At 43.0% G+C, this 17,032-nt stretch overlaps 1 protein-coding gene across 2 annotated transcripts in view; it reads left to right on the plus strand.

Moving 5' to 3' along the window:
* The first annotated feature begins 2,715 nt into the window (after window positions 1-2,715).
* FRMD3 (FERM domain containing 3) overlaps window positions 2,716-17,032 on the plus strand; it is a 146,306-nt gene continuing 131,989 nt past the window's right edge. Inside the window, exon 1 of one of the 2 annotated variants that reach the window (XM_075740815.1) lies at window positions 2,716-3,007. In XM_075740815.1, coding sequence (XP_075596930.1) covers window positions 2,909-3,007 — 99 coding nt within the window. In that variant the 5' untranslated portion in view covers window positions 2,716-2,908. The remainder of the gene's footprint in view (window positions 3,008-17,032) is intronic. The other variant, XM_075740814.1, reaches the window with a different exon arrangement.

Here is a 17,032-nt window from a genome sequence, read left to right on the forward strand (position 1 = left end):
CACCAGAAGGCTGCGCTGCCATTCAGCGAGACTTGGACAGGCTGGAGAGGTGGGCAGAGAGGAACCTAATGAAGTTCAACAAGGACAAGTGCAGCGTCCTGCACCTGAGGAGAAATAACCTCAAGCACCCGTACAGGTTAGGGGTTGACCTGCTGGGAAGCAGCTCTGCAGAGAAGGACCTGGGACTCCTGGTGGACAACAAACTCTCCATGAACCAGCAGTGTGCCCTTGTGGTCAAGAAGGCCAATGGTATCCTGGGGTGCATTAAGAAGAGCGTGGCCAGCAGTCAAGGGAGGTTGTCCTCCCCCTCTGCTCTGCCCTGGTGAGGCCACATCTGGAATATTGTGTCCAGTTCTGGGCTCCCCAGTTCAAGAAAGGGAACTACTGGAGACAGTCCAGCGGAGGGCTACGAGGATGATTAGGGGACTGGAGCATCTGTCGTAGGAAGAAAGCCTGAGAGAGCTGGGTCTGTTTAGTCTGGAGAAGAGAAGACTGAGAGGGGATCTCATCAATGCTTATAAATATCTAAAGGGTGGATGTCAAGAGGATGGGGTCAGACTCTTTTCAGTGGTGCCCAGTGACAGGACAATGGGCAATGGGCACAAACCAGAACACAGGAAGTCCCATCTGAGTATGAGGGAAAACTTCTTCACTTTGAGGGTGCCAGAGCACTGGAACAGGCTGCCCAGAGAGGTTGTGGGGTCTCCTTCTCTGGAGATACCCAAAACCCACCTGGATGCAATCCTGTGCAGCCTGCTGGTTGTCCCCTCCGATGCCTACAATGTGTGACTCTGTAACTGAAACATAGAAACCTGTTACTTGTTCCACAGAGCTGTCAGGCACCTGAAACGTACATGGTATAGGGTATCACAGAAGCAAATAAAGTGTCAAAAGGACATGAGTGACCTGTCTTTAAAGGAGGTAAGTAAAATTCTGCTGAGCTCTGTGCTTCTGCAGCTGTCCTGCTGTTAGTACACACCAGTTCACACTTGCTGTGTAACAACCAGTTTGGAGAAGCAATTTCACACTGCAGTCATCCCTATGTGTATAACTCTGAGAACACCTGGGAAGCTCACCCCTCTCCATGTGGTCCTTTCCAAGTGGTAACGCAAAAAAACCTCTGAGAGTGGTCGACTTTGACCTGCTCCCCACAGCTTCATCATTGGCTCAACTGGCTCTTCTAGTTCCCATTTTGGATGGAGAAGGGCGTGCTGTGGAGACGGAAGGGAAAGATAAAATACCTTGCTTAGAAAGAAAAGATTCCTTCTCTACTCTAAGCTGGAAAATATGTGTTGCCTGGGAGTCAATCCACACGTAGTGTGAAATCCTGCCTCTACTGAGCTCCCATGCTGCAGGACTGTAGGACAAAAAGCGTTATTTTATTATTAATGAGTGGGTGTCTACAACTGGTGTCTCAGCTGATAAGGACGTTCTTCTGTACTTTGTGGGCTAACTGTGGCTACTGAGGTGAATAATCTTTTTTAAGTACTCACCGGTTTGCTTCACTATTCACTACGCAATTGGAAGCATTTATCATTTACGAGAAGCATATACTTACAGTTTTTCCTTTATGTTCCACATTAAAAGGCTTTGCATATTTATTAGTTGATGGTGGTGAGCATTATATACTTCTCATTTGTGGTTGTATTTCCTGCTGTTAGCAGTCCAGCAAAAAGCCGAAGGAAGAGTTTACAGGAGTAGCAGCGCCTAGGCTTTTCCATTGGATTTTCAAAAGAACATTAAATTCACACAGACCTATTTTCAAAACATGGAAGTTTACAAGTGATCATGGACAAGTAGGCAAAATGACTGAAATACTCCTTGTGTGCAGCTACCAGTACTTTTTTTCTCTCTGTAGACTTTCAGTCACATCCCATTTTGCACTGTCTGTTTTTCATTTCATACTGAAAAAGGAAGTTCTTCTTTTTCAATACAGTGCTGATCCCTGTTTCAAGGCTGGTCAACTTTAGTGCTTGCTTCCTGCAAGGTTTTGTGCAAATGTATACAGCCTTTTGTGGTGGAGAACGTAACAGTGAAGCCACCGGCTGCTATATTTTCTTTCCCACTTACACAACAAATGGGATGAGACTGCTCCTCCCTAATGGTCCATTCTTTTTCCCTGAGGAAACAAGTTTCCAAGACTTGCACTCTTACATGAAGTTGCATTATGGTTTTTTTCTGTTTTCTTACAGTGCACCCATCTTCTTTGGTAATTTTTTTTAAATAGAAATAACAAAAACTACCACCACCACCACCAAAAACAACCAAAAAACCCCGAGATATTTCACAGGGTCCTCCTCCTGCGTCGGGCTGTGTTGGGATACCCCGGAGACCCACGCTATGGGCGGACAGGCAGCGTGGGGACTTCACCCCCCGCCGGCAGCCGAGGGGATGTCTCCCTTTTTCGGGGCACAGGGCAGTCCCACGCGAGTACCAGTCGCTCAGGTGCACTCAAAACCAGGCAAAGCACGCCCGTGGCGGGGAAGGCAAACCGACGCGCTGACCATTCCCTCCCGGGGCTGCCTTTTCCCCCCAGCCCGACGGCGCGTAGCACCGCGGGGAGCCCAGGCGGGGTTGGTGGGGCAGAGGAGCGGGGGGAGCAGGTGAGGGCGGAGACGTGCCCCCGCGGGCCGTGCCGTGCCGTGCCGTGCCGTGCCAGGGGCGGGCGCAGGAGGATGCTGAGGCCGGCGAGCGGAGCGCAGCCTGACGCAGCGGCGGCCCCAGCCGCGGCGGGCGGGCGGATGGCGGGCGGCGGCAGGGTGCCGCGGGGCTGAGGGGCGGCGCCGCCGCCGCCGCGCCGCGCCGTGCCGTGCCGTGCCGTGCCGTGCCGCGGTCGGCCGGGCGCCGCTGCAGGCTGGCCCCCTGCGGCTGCCTGCGGGGCGGCGGCAGCGGCGGGCGGGCTGCCGGGATGATCCGGTTCCGGAGCTCCAGCATCAGGTCTCTGAGCCCGGAGATGAAATGCACCGTGCGGCTGCTGGACGACTCCGAGATCTCCTGCCACATCCAGGTGCCGGCGGGGAGAGGGGCGGCGGGGCGGTTCGGCGGGGAGCGGCACCCCGGCCCGGGGGACGCAGAGCTGGGCCGGGACTCAGGCGGCGGCTCCTCGCTGCTCGGCGGGGCCGCGGCAGGAGCTCCCCGCACGCCCCATTCCCCTGCGCTGGTCTCCGCGCACCTGCGGCGCGGACAGCCGCGGCTTCCCCGCCGCCTCCCGGCGCTGCTCCACGGCATTGCAGAACACGGCACGGAGCCCGCCCGGACGCTGCTGGAGCCACGGGGTTCCCCGTGCTCCGGTGCCCCGGCACGGCGTCCCCGCGGGCCGGAGCAGCCCGCTGGGGTGCGGCGCCCCCGGGGAGCGGTGGCCCGGGCGAGGAGGGAGACCCCGGCGGCGCCTTCCCCGTCCCGCGGCGCGGTAACGGAGCGCCCCGGTGGGCACTTCTTGCTGCGGAGGCGGTGTTCAGGGAGGACCTGCTCTCCGGTGCCGGGAAAGCCCTGCCTTGGGAGCAAGGCCCGCGGCGTGCGCTGTCAGGAAACGCTGTTACTGAGACAGTGGGCAGAGTTCAAAACGAACTGCTGCTCCCCTTTCCTCTTAATTTAAGGCGAAAGATAACTTACAGAAGCATTTTCAGTGATTGTAGTTGTGCAGTTGGAAAGAAAGCAACTTTGCTGTAGTCCTTGTTTTTAATTACTTAGTCCTCTTTTATTCCTTCAAGTAATAAGTATAAGGAGGTAAAGATTAAGGAGTCTGTGAATTTCTGGTGGAGCAGCAACGTTTGTAGTGTGTGCAAGCAGGGGCATTTTAGGTGTCCTAACAAGACCCAAACAGTAGTGTTACGGAAGTCTTAGCGATTCTTAAACTGCAAGCATTAGAAACCAAGTTACTCTGTTTGAAATTTCCATGGCATTCATGGAATCACTGAGATGAGCTTGGCATGCAGATCAGAGGATGCAAGTGATCTTTTAGGAGGTTGTTTGTCACTCACAGTTGGTCTTTCTGTCTCTCTGGTAGTATGAAATATCCACAACTTTAAATCAAGGTGGTGGTCTTGTACAAAGACCAACTATGGCTGAAAAAATGAAGTGCTGTGAGATGCAAGCTACATTTTTTGCTTGGACCAAATTCTGTTTTTTATTAGTGCTAATGGAGCCATTTAATACTAGAACAGAATAGAATAGTTCCAGTTGGAAGGTACCTACAACGATCATCTAGTCCAACTGCCTGATCACTTCAGGGCTGACCCAAAGTTAAAGCATGTTATGAAGGCCATTGTCCAAATGCCTCTTTTTAAGGCACTGGCAGGCATGGGGCATTGACCACCTCTCTAGGAAGTCTGTTTCAATGTTTGACCAACTCTCTTGGTAAAGAAATGCTTCCTAATGTAGAGTCTAAACCTCCTCAGTGCAGCTTTGAACCATTCCCACAGATCCTGTCTCTGGATCCCAGGGAGAAGAGCTCAGCACCTCCCTCCCCACTTCCCCTCCTCAGGAAGCTGCAGAGAGCCATGAGGTCACCCCTCAGCCTCCTTCTCTCCAGACTAGACAGACCCAGAGTCCTCAGCCGCTCCTCACAGGACATGCCTTCCAGCCCTTCCACCAGCTGTGTTGCCATCCTCTAGGCACATTCAGGGGCCTTCACATCCTTCTTAACTGGTGGGGCCCAGAACTGCACACAGTACTCGAGGTGAGGCCACACCAGCACTGAACACGGCAGGACAATCCCCTCTTTTGACCAGCCGGTCACGCTGTGTTTGGTGCACCCCAGGATGTGGTTTGCCAGGGCACACTGCTGACTCTCGCTGAGCTGCTGCCACCAGCACCCCCAGATCCCTCTCTGCCACTGCTTTCGCAGTCTGTACTTGTGTATAGTTACACTCAAACAGCATATAGCAGGGAAGTAACAGCAAATTACTGAAACATTTTGTACTTTTATCATTGTAGTGCTCTTGTTAATGGATAGCATGGTTATGAGATCATAGCTTTAGTGGTAAGAAGCGGAATGGCCTTCAGAGTCTTTTCTTGAAGCTTAATGCAATCTTTGCATAACTTATTTGGCATCTTTAAAAATTAGTCTTTTTAAACAATGGTGAATTTAAAGTAAAAATCTGAGATTGTCATTAGAGCTCTGTAGATTTGTAGATTTGCTCAACAGATTTACACGTGCTAAGAGAGGCCCTTTGATGCCTACAGGGCAGAAAAAAACAGTCATTACTTTAGGTGTTACATTGTGCAAGGTGAGGTAATCAGCTCAGAACCAGTTGAATTGTATTGCATTGTTGTGGCTCATTCCAAATGTAATGCATGCAGGGGAAAAGTGTTTTATGCCACAATTGAAAATGTTTTAACTATTACAGTTCTAAAAGTTGAAAATTGAACTCTATTATAAACTCATCTAGAACTTGTTTTCTTGAGTTTGCACATTGAGCAAAAATATTTAAAAGGTGGGAATGGCTCGGGTTTTTCTTCCCCCTAGGATTTTCAGGTACTGAAATTCTAAACATGTAAATGCAGATCCCAGTATGAGGAACTACTTCATTTTTGGACACTTCAGCAGAAACTTGCAATTAATGATGACATTTCATGGTTCTAATTTACCTTTCACTCTTTCCTGTGCCGCAAGATTTGAACTGCTTAATCCTATCTATAGCTAGCTACCCCTTACCTATCACTGTATATACAGAGGAGATATAATTTAGCTGTATAATTTATTTACCCTCTTGTATGTGTGCAGCTGTTAAAACACTAGACTAACAAATCCCAAACCACTCAACTTTTTGTCTTTAGCCTCTTGATCAGATTTGTATTTGAACTGCGTAATGCGGACAAAACTTGCTAGGAGCTTTCACAATGTTACAATTTTATTTTTGAATGGAAAAAAAAAAAGTTGTGAGTTAGTTATATATATGCATATTGATGCATATTCAGTGGGACAGAATAGCTGAGATGATGTTAACTCTCTGGGTTAACAGCAGAGATGCCAGGGTTGTGTCAGCTGGAACATGTTGGACAGCTGTGTTTTGGTCATTAAGAGGATAAGAAAGGCTAATTCTACAACACTGAGAAATGCCAACAGTGTCTCTTAAGGACATGGGATGCAGGAAGGAACGGTGATAACTGAAATTCTGGCTGTGCATTTTCAGGGGGAAAGGAGGGGAGGAATGCAGCTAGTATGGGTGGTGATGCATGTAGCTGATGATTTGCTGCATTTTAGTGCATTAAGTTTTGTCAAATCCTACTTTTTCCAGCACATGGCTTGCACATGTGGGCTAGTATCAGAAGGCTCCAGTACCACTTCAGTGCAGAGATGTCTGCTAATTCAAATCTTTGAGGATGCACTGTAGATCTTTGGCCCTACAAAATGTGCAATCAGAATTGTATGTTACTCAGCTAAAACATTGGGAGGTAGTGTTAGGAAAAGTAAGCGGGAGCAGATGTATTTAGATGCTGCATATAGATATATTTTTTTTCCCTGTGTAGATTTCATAGTGTTTAGGAAGGAAAATAAAATATTTTTTTCTTTTCATTATAAGTTCTTATAAAGCAGTGTTTCAAGCAGGCCAACAGGCTAATAGAGCCTGCTTTTGGAAATTACGTCTTATAGCAGTCTAGTGACAACATAAGGGGTAGCGTGGGGAGAATCAGAGATGAATCATGCATTTGCAGACTCCAGCCAACTAGTTATTGAGCTATGCAGCTGCCATGTAGGTCACCATGTTGCTCAAGGCTAGGTTTGCAGCTCAAAGGTCGGGATTCAGTGTGTCGTCCTCCTCATCTGAGAGACTTTGTGACTGCAAATTAGCTGAAGTGGTGACAGACATAGGAAAGGGCTGGGGCCCATGGGATGCTTAACTAATTCTTCTGATGACATTTATTTCCCCATGTTTTTTGTTTGTTTGTGAAGCCTCTCTGGGACCCGTATGCCAGGCAGTCTTACAGCAGCAGCACGGTGAAGTTACAGTGGCAGTGTTAAAATGGAGAGGTTATGGAAAACAGCCCGAAGTGCCAGTGGCCACTGTCTGTTTCCATGTGCCAGAGAGAGAACTGACCTGCTTGTGCAGCCTGCCTGGTAAAGCTCAGAACCAAGGCTTGAAAGAGGGCAGTGGGGGGAAGTAGGTCTTCAAAACTATTGGAAATATGTCTGGGGCAGCAGAAAGACTTCCTTTCTGGAGCTACTATGGAGATACTTGCTTTCTGAATCATTGACATAATGGGCACTTTACTCCCATTTTTGCAGGCTTCATGCAACAACTCCATGCATCCAATTAACCTTTTAGGAACAATAGCCTAAACATCTTAAATAGTAAGGATTTTTTTTTCCCCTGGCTTATTCCGTAAGATTACTTGTGCTTACTTCAGTTGTGAGCAAAGTTAAACATCAAGGTCCTGTTATGTTAGACTGTTTGTTACTAAATATGTAAGTACACCTTGAGTTCAGCGGTGCCACTGGCATGCTTTAAATAAGGCACGGGCTTCAGTATACCTCATTTAACTGAAGTGACTCTCAAGCATGCTACTGTTCCTTTAATTTTTTAAAAACATGAGTGAGTGTGTATTAGTAACCATTATAACTGTAAATCTATTTCTCTATATGAGGCTAATACAAAATCGTAAGCTCACTCTAGAAAAATACTACAGTTAATGTTTAAATTAATAGAAGTTTTGCTTTACTCCTTGAGCTGTTCAGGTCCAGCTGTGCAAAACTGGAGATAAGGTTGGCATGAAGGAGGCTTTTCTCTCAGCTGGGGCTTATTATTGACAGTGGTAGTGAACTTTGCTGTCTGTGTGTTTATTTGTAGAAATACTGTATGACTGGATCTTCCTGTGCCTCAGCCCATATGTAAAATTGTGTAGTAATGCGGCCTTTATAATGACACAGATTTTGCTTTGTGTGAGCTTTCCGAAATAAAAATCTACATAGATATCCCCCAAAATATCACCTTGGATACACTACTGATTTTTTTGGTATGTATCTAAGTGATTATTTGTTTGTTGTTTAAATGAACAAACTTGTATTTCTATGTGTGTACAGCTTTTGAGCAAGGAGAAGACATAATTTTTAAAAACCGGTTTAGAAACCAGGAAGAAAACAAGCAGAACAAAGCTGTGGTTTACTCGTGTCTGTTCTTAAATCTTTTGCCTTCTTTTGCGTAACTAAAAATGAGGGTGATTGATAGAGTCTGAGAAGGCTCATTTCTTTCTGCCACTGATGGTCCCATAGTGTAAGATGGCCTTGTGTCTTTTTAAGCTTGATTCAGGAGCAGTTTCTGTGCAGTTTAAATACTAATACTAATTTGGCTAATAATTTACTAGCTTGACTTTCCCTTGCTTTTACATGTAACATACACTGTCCTGTCTAGTTCCTTTTGTAGCACATTGATGACTGGAAACTTGCCTTCTTGCTTTATATTTTCTGCTTGGCCTGTGTCTTGCAGACAGATGCTAAATTTAATAGAAATCTGTTAACCAAAGAACTATGTTTAAAATTCCCATCCCTCAATTAAGTGTAAAAACCAAAACAAAATGCTGAAGCAGGCTGTGAGGTAAAAAAGCAGTGTCCATAAATCTTACTGTGAAGAGATGCTGAATGTTGACGATTCAGAAAAATAAATGGGAAAGGGAAAGTAGCATAAGAAATGGAAGAGCAGAGAGGCCAGAGATGACAAGAAGGCAGAGAACCATAGCTGTGGAAAGGGAAAGGTTAAGGGATTATGTAGACAGCAGGCAGAAGATTTAGTGAATTTATATTTATCCTGTAAGCAATGTCAGAAGCGTAACCAGCAAGTGCCTTGAGCTGCTGGGATGACGCTGTAAGGGTTCAGAATAGTAAGGCGAGATGAGGAAAGAAATGCAAGTTAGGATGGATTCTGTACCATGTTCTGTTGACACATTTCAGAAATCACACACTAGGGCTTGTATTTCTAACTTCATGCTTGAGCCTCTAATTGTACAGTTACTACAAGTACTCTTGGTGAGAGTTAAGCTAAGCCTATGGGTTAAAGCTACCTCTGCAGTCATTTCAAGTGTTTGATTAAATTTGCAGTAATATGTTTTCTTTTTAATAGCACTTATGGATGTGTTCTTAGCTCCTTCCAGGGCTGAAAAGCAAACTAGGAGTAGAAACTGTTACTAGAAAGTTAGTGGGGTGTTGCGAGTTCTCATTTATAAATTAAGAAATTAATTGTCTTAATGGATTTGTGAAACTCAGCATTTGCTTAACTGTTTTCTATATCTCTGATAGGGGAAAAGCACATATCTATGTCTAACACTTAGGTGTTGCTACCAATTCACAAACTCTGTTGTTCTTTCTTGTTATTCTTAAATGAAAATATTTACGAAGCTGGCTTATGCAGGATTTTATCCAACATATACTAAACTGCAGCTGAACTGCTTTTGTGTTGGATAAAGCTTATTAATGATGTTGAATTAGTTCTTTTCCACACTCCATGTTGTCTGGTTAATGAACAAAATCTGAAAATTCTGTATCATGAAGATAGAGATATCTTGCCTTTCACTGTCACTGTGTATTTCCTGTGTATTGCAATTGGCATAGTAATTCATGTTTTGATTGCTAGTAAACAAAGGTGGGGGAACCTTGATGTGTGCTTAAGGATTTGCCCAGTTCAGGGTTGAAGACAAACATGTATTTCAGTAAATACAGTGTAAATGATAAGTATTTCAGTGTATTGGTGACGCTTGGTGCTGCAGTGAAAATATGAAAAGTGCAAGTATTGTCAAAGTTAGCTAGTTAACAGGGACAAGCTAAAAGAATACTCATTTAAAATGTAAGTATAATCTTTTCAATTTCACTCGCCTTTCATTTTTCTTACAGCTTTGAATAAAAATTTTTACATTCTTTATTGTCATGCGTATTTGGACACTAGCTGAACAGTAGGGGTGGAGCTATTGGCACTGGAAAGGCGACTGGAAAATCAATAATAGAATGCATCACAGCTTAGGTCTCCAAACTGCAAATCATCAGCCTGATCCTGTGAGGTGGAGATACAGGGTGCTTTCTGCTTGTAGGAACTTCATACACTCTTTCATCTTGAAAGGGCTTTTGGCATCTCATGAGGCTTCTTGCACCTTGAGAGGCTCTCGCCTGTCTAGGCATCTTCAGTGCAGTGATACAGATCTAATATAGGAGGCAGCTGAGAAGCGATTTGGCAGAATTAATTGGCCTAAGATTAGAGCCAAAATGAATCATTTGTGAGGAAGTACTGTATTTTCACTTTTTGGTTGTATTTGCCTAGATTGAATTTTCTGTATAGGTCAGGAATGGTTTAATAATGTATATCAATTCTCCTAAAATGACCTTTAACGAAAAAAGAGATTAGTGCTTTTTCTATGGGAATGTGAAATAGGGAGTCTGGATTTTGCCTCTATGGTTGTTGCTAGTCCAGCAGAACAGACAGTATGTTAAAAACTCAAGGTTTAAACGCTTAGGATAAAGAATGGGAGAAACTGCAGCTGATTTTTCTCTCCCCCTTCAAAAAAGCAGGTAGGTTGGGAGGACCGGAGAGTAATTCTCTCTGTGATAAAATGCTTGTTTTCTGTAGCACAGGTCTCTGTCCTTCTGGGTATTTTGGCTCATTAAATAAAACATACTGAAAATGACTCTCTTCATCTCCTTATTCTCTCTCTCTTTTTGCACTCTCGCTCCACTCCCTGCTGTGGATAATATCAACCTGTTGGCAAGGTTCGTAATATCCAGATAATTTTTCTCTCCTTTTCCTGTAAAAGAAATCACCTGTTAAAGATGACTTCGGCTGTGTCTTTCCCTGCTGCATATGGAAAATAACTCCTCATAGTTCTTCCTTCAGCCGAGGCTGCTTGTCTGTTCTTTGTTCTTTGTTTGCTTAAATACAGCCTCATTTTTCTCCCTAGCCTTGCTTTCTTGGACACCCTTTCTAGACCTTACAAGTCATCTTTTTGTTCCTATCAGATTACCTTTTCTCACTCTGTTTTAACTCCTTGTCTGCTGGTGAAAACACAATTGTAATAGTTCAGCAGTAATTAAGCTAATAGTAAATCTTTTTCTTTCTGGCATAAAACTAAAAAAAAAAAACCACCACCACCCCCCCAAAAAAAAAGCCCCCAAACACTCTTTCTTCCTTCACTCTTCTTATTGTCAGTTTATTTTATTCTTTCCAGCTACAGGCACTCAGTTCATAAAAGTGTTCCTGTTTTCCTCTTTTCAGGGTTTAACATGTTGTTTTTGATGGAGGTGTGTTGATAATCAGCTCTTGCCACTTCAGTGTGCTGTCAAGATAGATGCTGTTCTCCAGCTCACAGTTAATTATGGCAGTAGTAGGGCAAGTGTGAATAGCAATCGTCCTATTCATGGTTGCTGTTCATGGGAGTTACTGAGAAACTCAATTAAGGAGGACCCAGGGATGAAGAATGAATGTTGATGCTCTAGTACTCTTACATTTAGAGGAGAAGTTTCCCCTGACTGAAAGTAATGCTGGAAACTTGAGATAAAATGGATCATACCACTCTGTATAAGGTCAAGTATATCTATAAAATTTCCCAAGGTTACTCACAGCTAGAAATGAGAAGGTATGGGCTATATGCCATGAGTTCTTTTTCAGCAGAAGTGTTCACAAACATAAATAACTCCTGCAGTAATTGGAAATCTGGCCATTCAAGATAGTTACAGTAAGAAAAGTAAGTATTAAGTGGCTGCAAAATGATTGTTCTTTAAAGGCTTCCTTTGGAAAACTGTTAAATGAGTCAACATCTTCATTAAGAACACTTGTTATTTTTCCCTTGTTTACTTAAACCCCAGGAAGAAGTAAACAATCTGGATTGAAGACATGCTTCGCTCCTTGCAAATGTATTATCTCACAATGGTATTTTCCCCATAGCAACACTCTTTGTAAGAGAATTGTACTTTAAAAAAATAACAAAAATCAAGATTTGCGCCTGGCCATTTTTTGTCTTCATTTTGTAATATGTAAACTTACTATAAAAAGGCATATGTTGCAAACATAACTTTGTGTGTTTCTGACAAAATGGTGTAAAAACCTTTTCATTCATTCAGTCTGTATGCCCACTTTTTTGGTCTTTCATGTAACTAACTGCAACAGAAGCAAAAAAAGAAATGGGATTATGAAATGAAAGCAAAGAATTTATTAATAATTTATTAAAGAACAGTCACGATTTCAAGTTAACGGTGAAGTCCTGTGGAAATTGATAAATAAAATTCGGACTGTAATGGTGTATTGTATTGTTTCCAGGCTTGGAGGCTAGTCAAATGTTTTTGTTTCCGAAACAGAGTGTCTGTGTGTGTGAACTGCCTTTTGGGAATGGTTCCTGGACCATTCTATCTCCCAGGCGATGCCCAGGAACTGGTCAGCAAGAATGCTAATTGGCACAGACCGGATTTTTGTCAGGCAATGCCCTAACAGTTTGCTAGCATGGGTGGTGGATTTTAACACTCCAAAATGCTTGGAGGGTTTTAGTAGTTTTAGTGTGGATGCAATCTCTGTTTTCAAAGAATAAAAGAAAAAAGAAAAAAATATTTTGCGAAGGACTAAAGATATATTATAGTTCTGATACTAAAACACGTGAAATGGTAACTGTGTTCATTACACCGTCCTTCTAAGTGGAAAATCTGAAGCATTGTGCACAGCATCTTAAACAGTTAGTGGTAGTTAAAGTAGGAGTACCACTAGTTTTAGTAGGTGCTTACAAAGTAGCTGTGTTTAGGATCTGTGGCTGTAATCTTGGATATGAACCTGTAATCTCTTCTGGGATGACAGATTCTTGATTTTTTGGGGTTTTTTTGAATGCTTTTAGCAACAGAATCTAATACAAAAGTTCTCTGCAGGATCAGGAGATCAGGACATCAGTTATTGGTGGTTTTTTGGTTTTATTTTTGCACACACAAACTCCAAGCCCTATAGTGCAGTGAGAAATGACGTGGTTATTTCTTTGAACAGTAACTGCAAAAAACTATGTGCTGTGCACGCCACGGAGATGCTACAGAATGTACTTTTAATCCTATTTCTTTAGGCTTTTCTGAGTAAAATACAGCTGATCCTTCACTTTCACTCTGTTACTTTAAAATCGGTTAACAAAGATAAATAACTTTGCAGTCAGGGAGTGATGGCTGCTCTTGCATTAGATAGGACAGTTACCTGGGGTGCGAGTTGAACTCTGAAGCTGCGCAGTGCCAGCCTGAACTTAGGAGACTTAAAGGATATATCCCAAGACGTTCACTGTGCCAACAGGTGGAGTGCACCAAACACACTGTCCCTGCTTGCTCCTGCTCTGTGTGAATTTTCTTTCACTCCATCCTGGGAAAAGGAGGGAAACAGCAGAGGCTTTTACAGACGGTGCCGTGAGTGATTCAGTGTGTGCAGACTCAGCCGTTCACATGAAATCACTCCAGCAGCTTGTGGTGCCCCCGCCAGTTGCTAGGTGCGGATCCAGGAAGGCTTTTCTGTTTTGACTGGAGAATCCACTCATGTTGCCAGGATTTCCATATTAGTTTTCTCATATGGTCTGGCAGTTGGTACGCAAAAAGAGTGGCGCATCTAAGTGAAAAATGAACAATAATCTACGCAGTTTCAGGACAATGTGTTCAGGACAATTCTAGTTATTTTTTGTGCATGGATTACATACACCAAATAACTAGCAGTTTTCATCCTGTAACTTCTTGAGAATCAGAGGGCGGTTTGTATCTTGCCCAGAAGAGTTTATGGTGTAATTTCAGGGAAAACACAATAAGGGAATGCTTAATTCATGTTGTGGTGATGAGATTGCACAAAGTAATTCGTATAGTTGGCCTGAGTTTTAACTTAAATAACAGGGGAAAAAATGTTACTGTAGAAGAAGAAATTGCAGGAGTTGGATGCTGGTATGTGTGGGGAAGAGATCAAGACTCCTGTTGTGTAGACATTCCTGCAGTTATGTGGTGCACTGCAGAGAAGGTGGCAGTATTGACTACATCCTTCCTGCCTTTGCACCTGTTTTTTGTCTTATTCTGTTACTTAGAAACTCTTTCCAGTGAAAGAACACATAGTTCATAAATCTATGATCCCAACTGCTAAGGTAATTTTTAGTACTCTAATCTGTTTCCCTCCTTATTTTTTACTTCATGTTTGCTTTAAAGTGGTAAGAGGTGAGCTCTGTTGTAGTTAGGTTTGTATAAATAACTTGCTGTCTCCCTGCTCTGTTAGAGGCTCGTGCAGCTGGTGAATGTAGCAAGAGCCACGGGGGCTTGGATTGGAGCAGGAGGGGAAATACAAGTTGTAATTCTGCCCTGCGGACTCACTGGTTTTCATTTATACTCCTGCCTTTCTGCAGCTCTTAGCTCACTGCCTTCCTCATCGTGGATGAAGATATCAATACCAGGCCTAAACTCAGGCTCCTGCAATACCCTACTGAGGCCGTCATAGAATCATAGAATCATAGAATGATTTGGGTTGGAAGGGACCTCAAAGATCATCTAGTTCCAACCCCCTGCCATGGGCAGGGACACCCTCCACTAGACAACATTGCCCAAGGCCCCATCCAGCCTGGCCTTGAACACTTCCAGGGAGGGGGCATCCACAGCTTCTCTGGGCAACCTGTTCCAGTGCCTCACCACCCTCACAGTAAAGAATTTCTTTCTAACATCTAATCTAAATTGACCCGCCTTCAGCTTAAACCCATTACCCCTTGTCCTGTCACTACACTCCCTGATAAACAGTCCTTCATCATCTTTCCTGTAGGCCCCTTCAGGTACTGGAAGGCTGCAATTAGATCTCACTCACCAGTTAGATCTCCTTTTTTTATTTTTCTTTTTTTTGGGTTTTTTTTTTGTTTGTTTTTCAGTTTACTGCCTCAGTGAACTATCTTGACTCACTTGTTGTAATTTTGTTGCTCTTGGTAACATAATCTCTGCGCAGGGTAGTGTGTATATCTGCGTATTTGTATACATCCTGTAATTTACCTGTAATGGTCTGTATAGTTGTAAGGCTCTTACAGTATCCTAATTGTTTGTATGTCTTTGTTTTGCTGACTGCCATTTATAGCAATCAGGTTTTATAATAACCAGTTTGTACCTTAGAAACTTTACTTTCTTCACTTTGTTGCTCATTAACTAATTTATTCGTACCAATTTAATTTCTTTTCATCAATTTTAAAATCAGAAAAATCTTTATTTTCATGGCCTGCTAGGCTGATCACTCTCAACTAATATTACATTTTTTTTTTCTCTTTCCCAAAGCCTTAATGGAATTTACGTGTTTTTAAATTGAGATCCAGCACTTTCAGTCTTTATAGTGCAGATTTTTGCCCATTCTTCACATTTGCACTGTTATGTGAAATCCTGAATGATACTGAGGTGGTTCAGGAATAATGGAAATGTTTCTGTGTCCTGCAGGGGTTTTCATATAGCATGAGGAAACAAATAATTTTTGAAAACTAAACCTCCCTTCCTCCCTAGATGAATTTCCTGTTAAAACTCTTAGCACCACTAACATACCCTTCTGTATGAATATTCACATATTTTAATTTTTTTTTTGTTGTACTAGAATTTAGACATCCTATCTTGTTTACAGGAAATGATACATAGTTTTCTGTCATGAGGTGATAAATAGTTCAGTGGATATCTCGTGTCCTGAAAAAATAGATACAAACTGAATGTTTTTGCATTCATAGCGCCAACATCTGTCTTTTTACAGTTTGTTTTTTTTTTTATTCTGTGAATATTTATGCTGTTGTTACTTTGTGATCAGACCTATCATTGTAATCCAAAACCCGCAAGAGTAGTATTTTCTTTTCATTTTTTCCATATACGACTGATATTCTGAGGATAGAAGAACTTTTGTTGCATTTGATGCATTTCCAGTAACTTGCTTTTAATAGCTCTGGTTAGCTGTATCTTGTATTGATTAGGAAATAAAAGGGGAGATGCAGATGTGGATTTGAGGAGCCATCTCCTTCTTTCTTCTCTTCACCATCCACAGGTGGAGTTTTTGGTCATTTTGAGGGCACTGATTTCTAATAGCAATTTTGGTGCCCTCCTTCTTAGCCAAGCTGTGCTTCAGTGGTACTCCAAGAAAGATGAAAACTGTACCAGGTGTTGGCAGGTATGGCCAGGTAATGTATGCTCCTTGATGTCCAGGCGGGTTGCTAGTTACGCCTGTGATGTGCTCACTCCTCTTCTGCCCCAAACTGACCTCTGTGGTTCTCTTACTTGCTGCCTGTCTCAGTTTTACTAGCATTATTTGTATTACCTTTTTTGTCTGTGAAGCAAACCTCTTTGCTTTCAGTCTTGGCCACACAAGTAATCTGTGGAGGAGAGAACTTCTTTTTTCTGTTCACTGCATCAAAGTGGGTTCCCCCCCCCCCCCCCCCTAGTTTCTTGGTTTTTTTAAAGAACAAGCAGGTAGGCATGGTGACATGTAAATCCTTTTTGAAATTCCTAAGTTGCTGACTTGACAGTACTCAGAGAAGACAAGAAGAGCTATGTTCATGGTGAACCTGCAGAGCTGATTTGTGCCCTACATAATGTTTGGCACTTCTCTGAGAGATACAGAAGGAACTGCATTTTCTAACCTCTCTCTGCCTCCTCTGTCTCCAGAGGATTCACTGCTTACGCAGAAACCAAAATGTTTGCTGGAGGAGGATTCTGAGTGTTATATCCTGCAGGCTGAGTGATGAAGAAAGGTTATGAATCCAGGAGGAAGCCAGTTTAATGAATTCTGTTTTCCTATTGTGTCCATACAGATTTGTTATTGCTTTGTAATTAAAATTGAATCTGCTTCTACGGAATATAGTTTTTCTCATTTTGAACTACGTAGCCGTTCCCTTGTATTCCTGAAATAGAACAGCTAAATGTATGCTTAAAAAAGGAGGGAAATAAAAAGGAAAATACTGTCCTCCCAAAGGTGCACTAGGATTCCTGTAGCAGTATTTCTTTGCAGAAATATCATGAGTTGAGTTTTCTTGCTGAGAGAGAGGTTTCTGCTTTATGAACAAGATAATTGTATATTTCTGTTCAAAGTAAACATCATTCTGACACATTTCATGACCGCAAGATATT

This window comes from Balearica regulorum, chromosome Z (assembly GCF_011004875.1).
Source record: "Balearica regulorum gibbericeps isolate bBalReg1 chromosome Z, bBalReg1.pri, whole genome shotgun sequence".
Lineage (NCBI taxonomy): Eukaryota > Metazoa > Chordata > Aves > Gruiformes > Gruidae > Balearica > Balearica regulorum.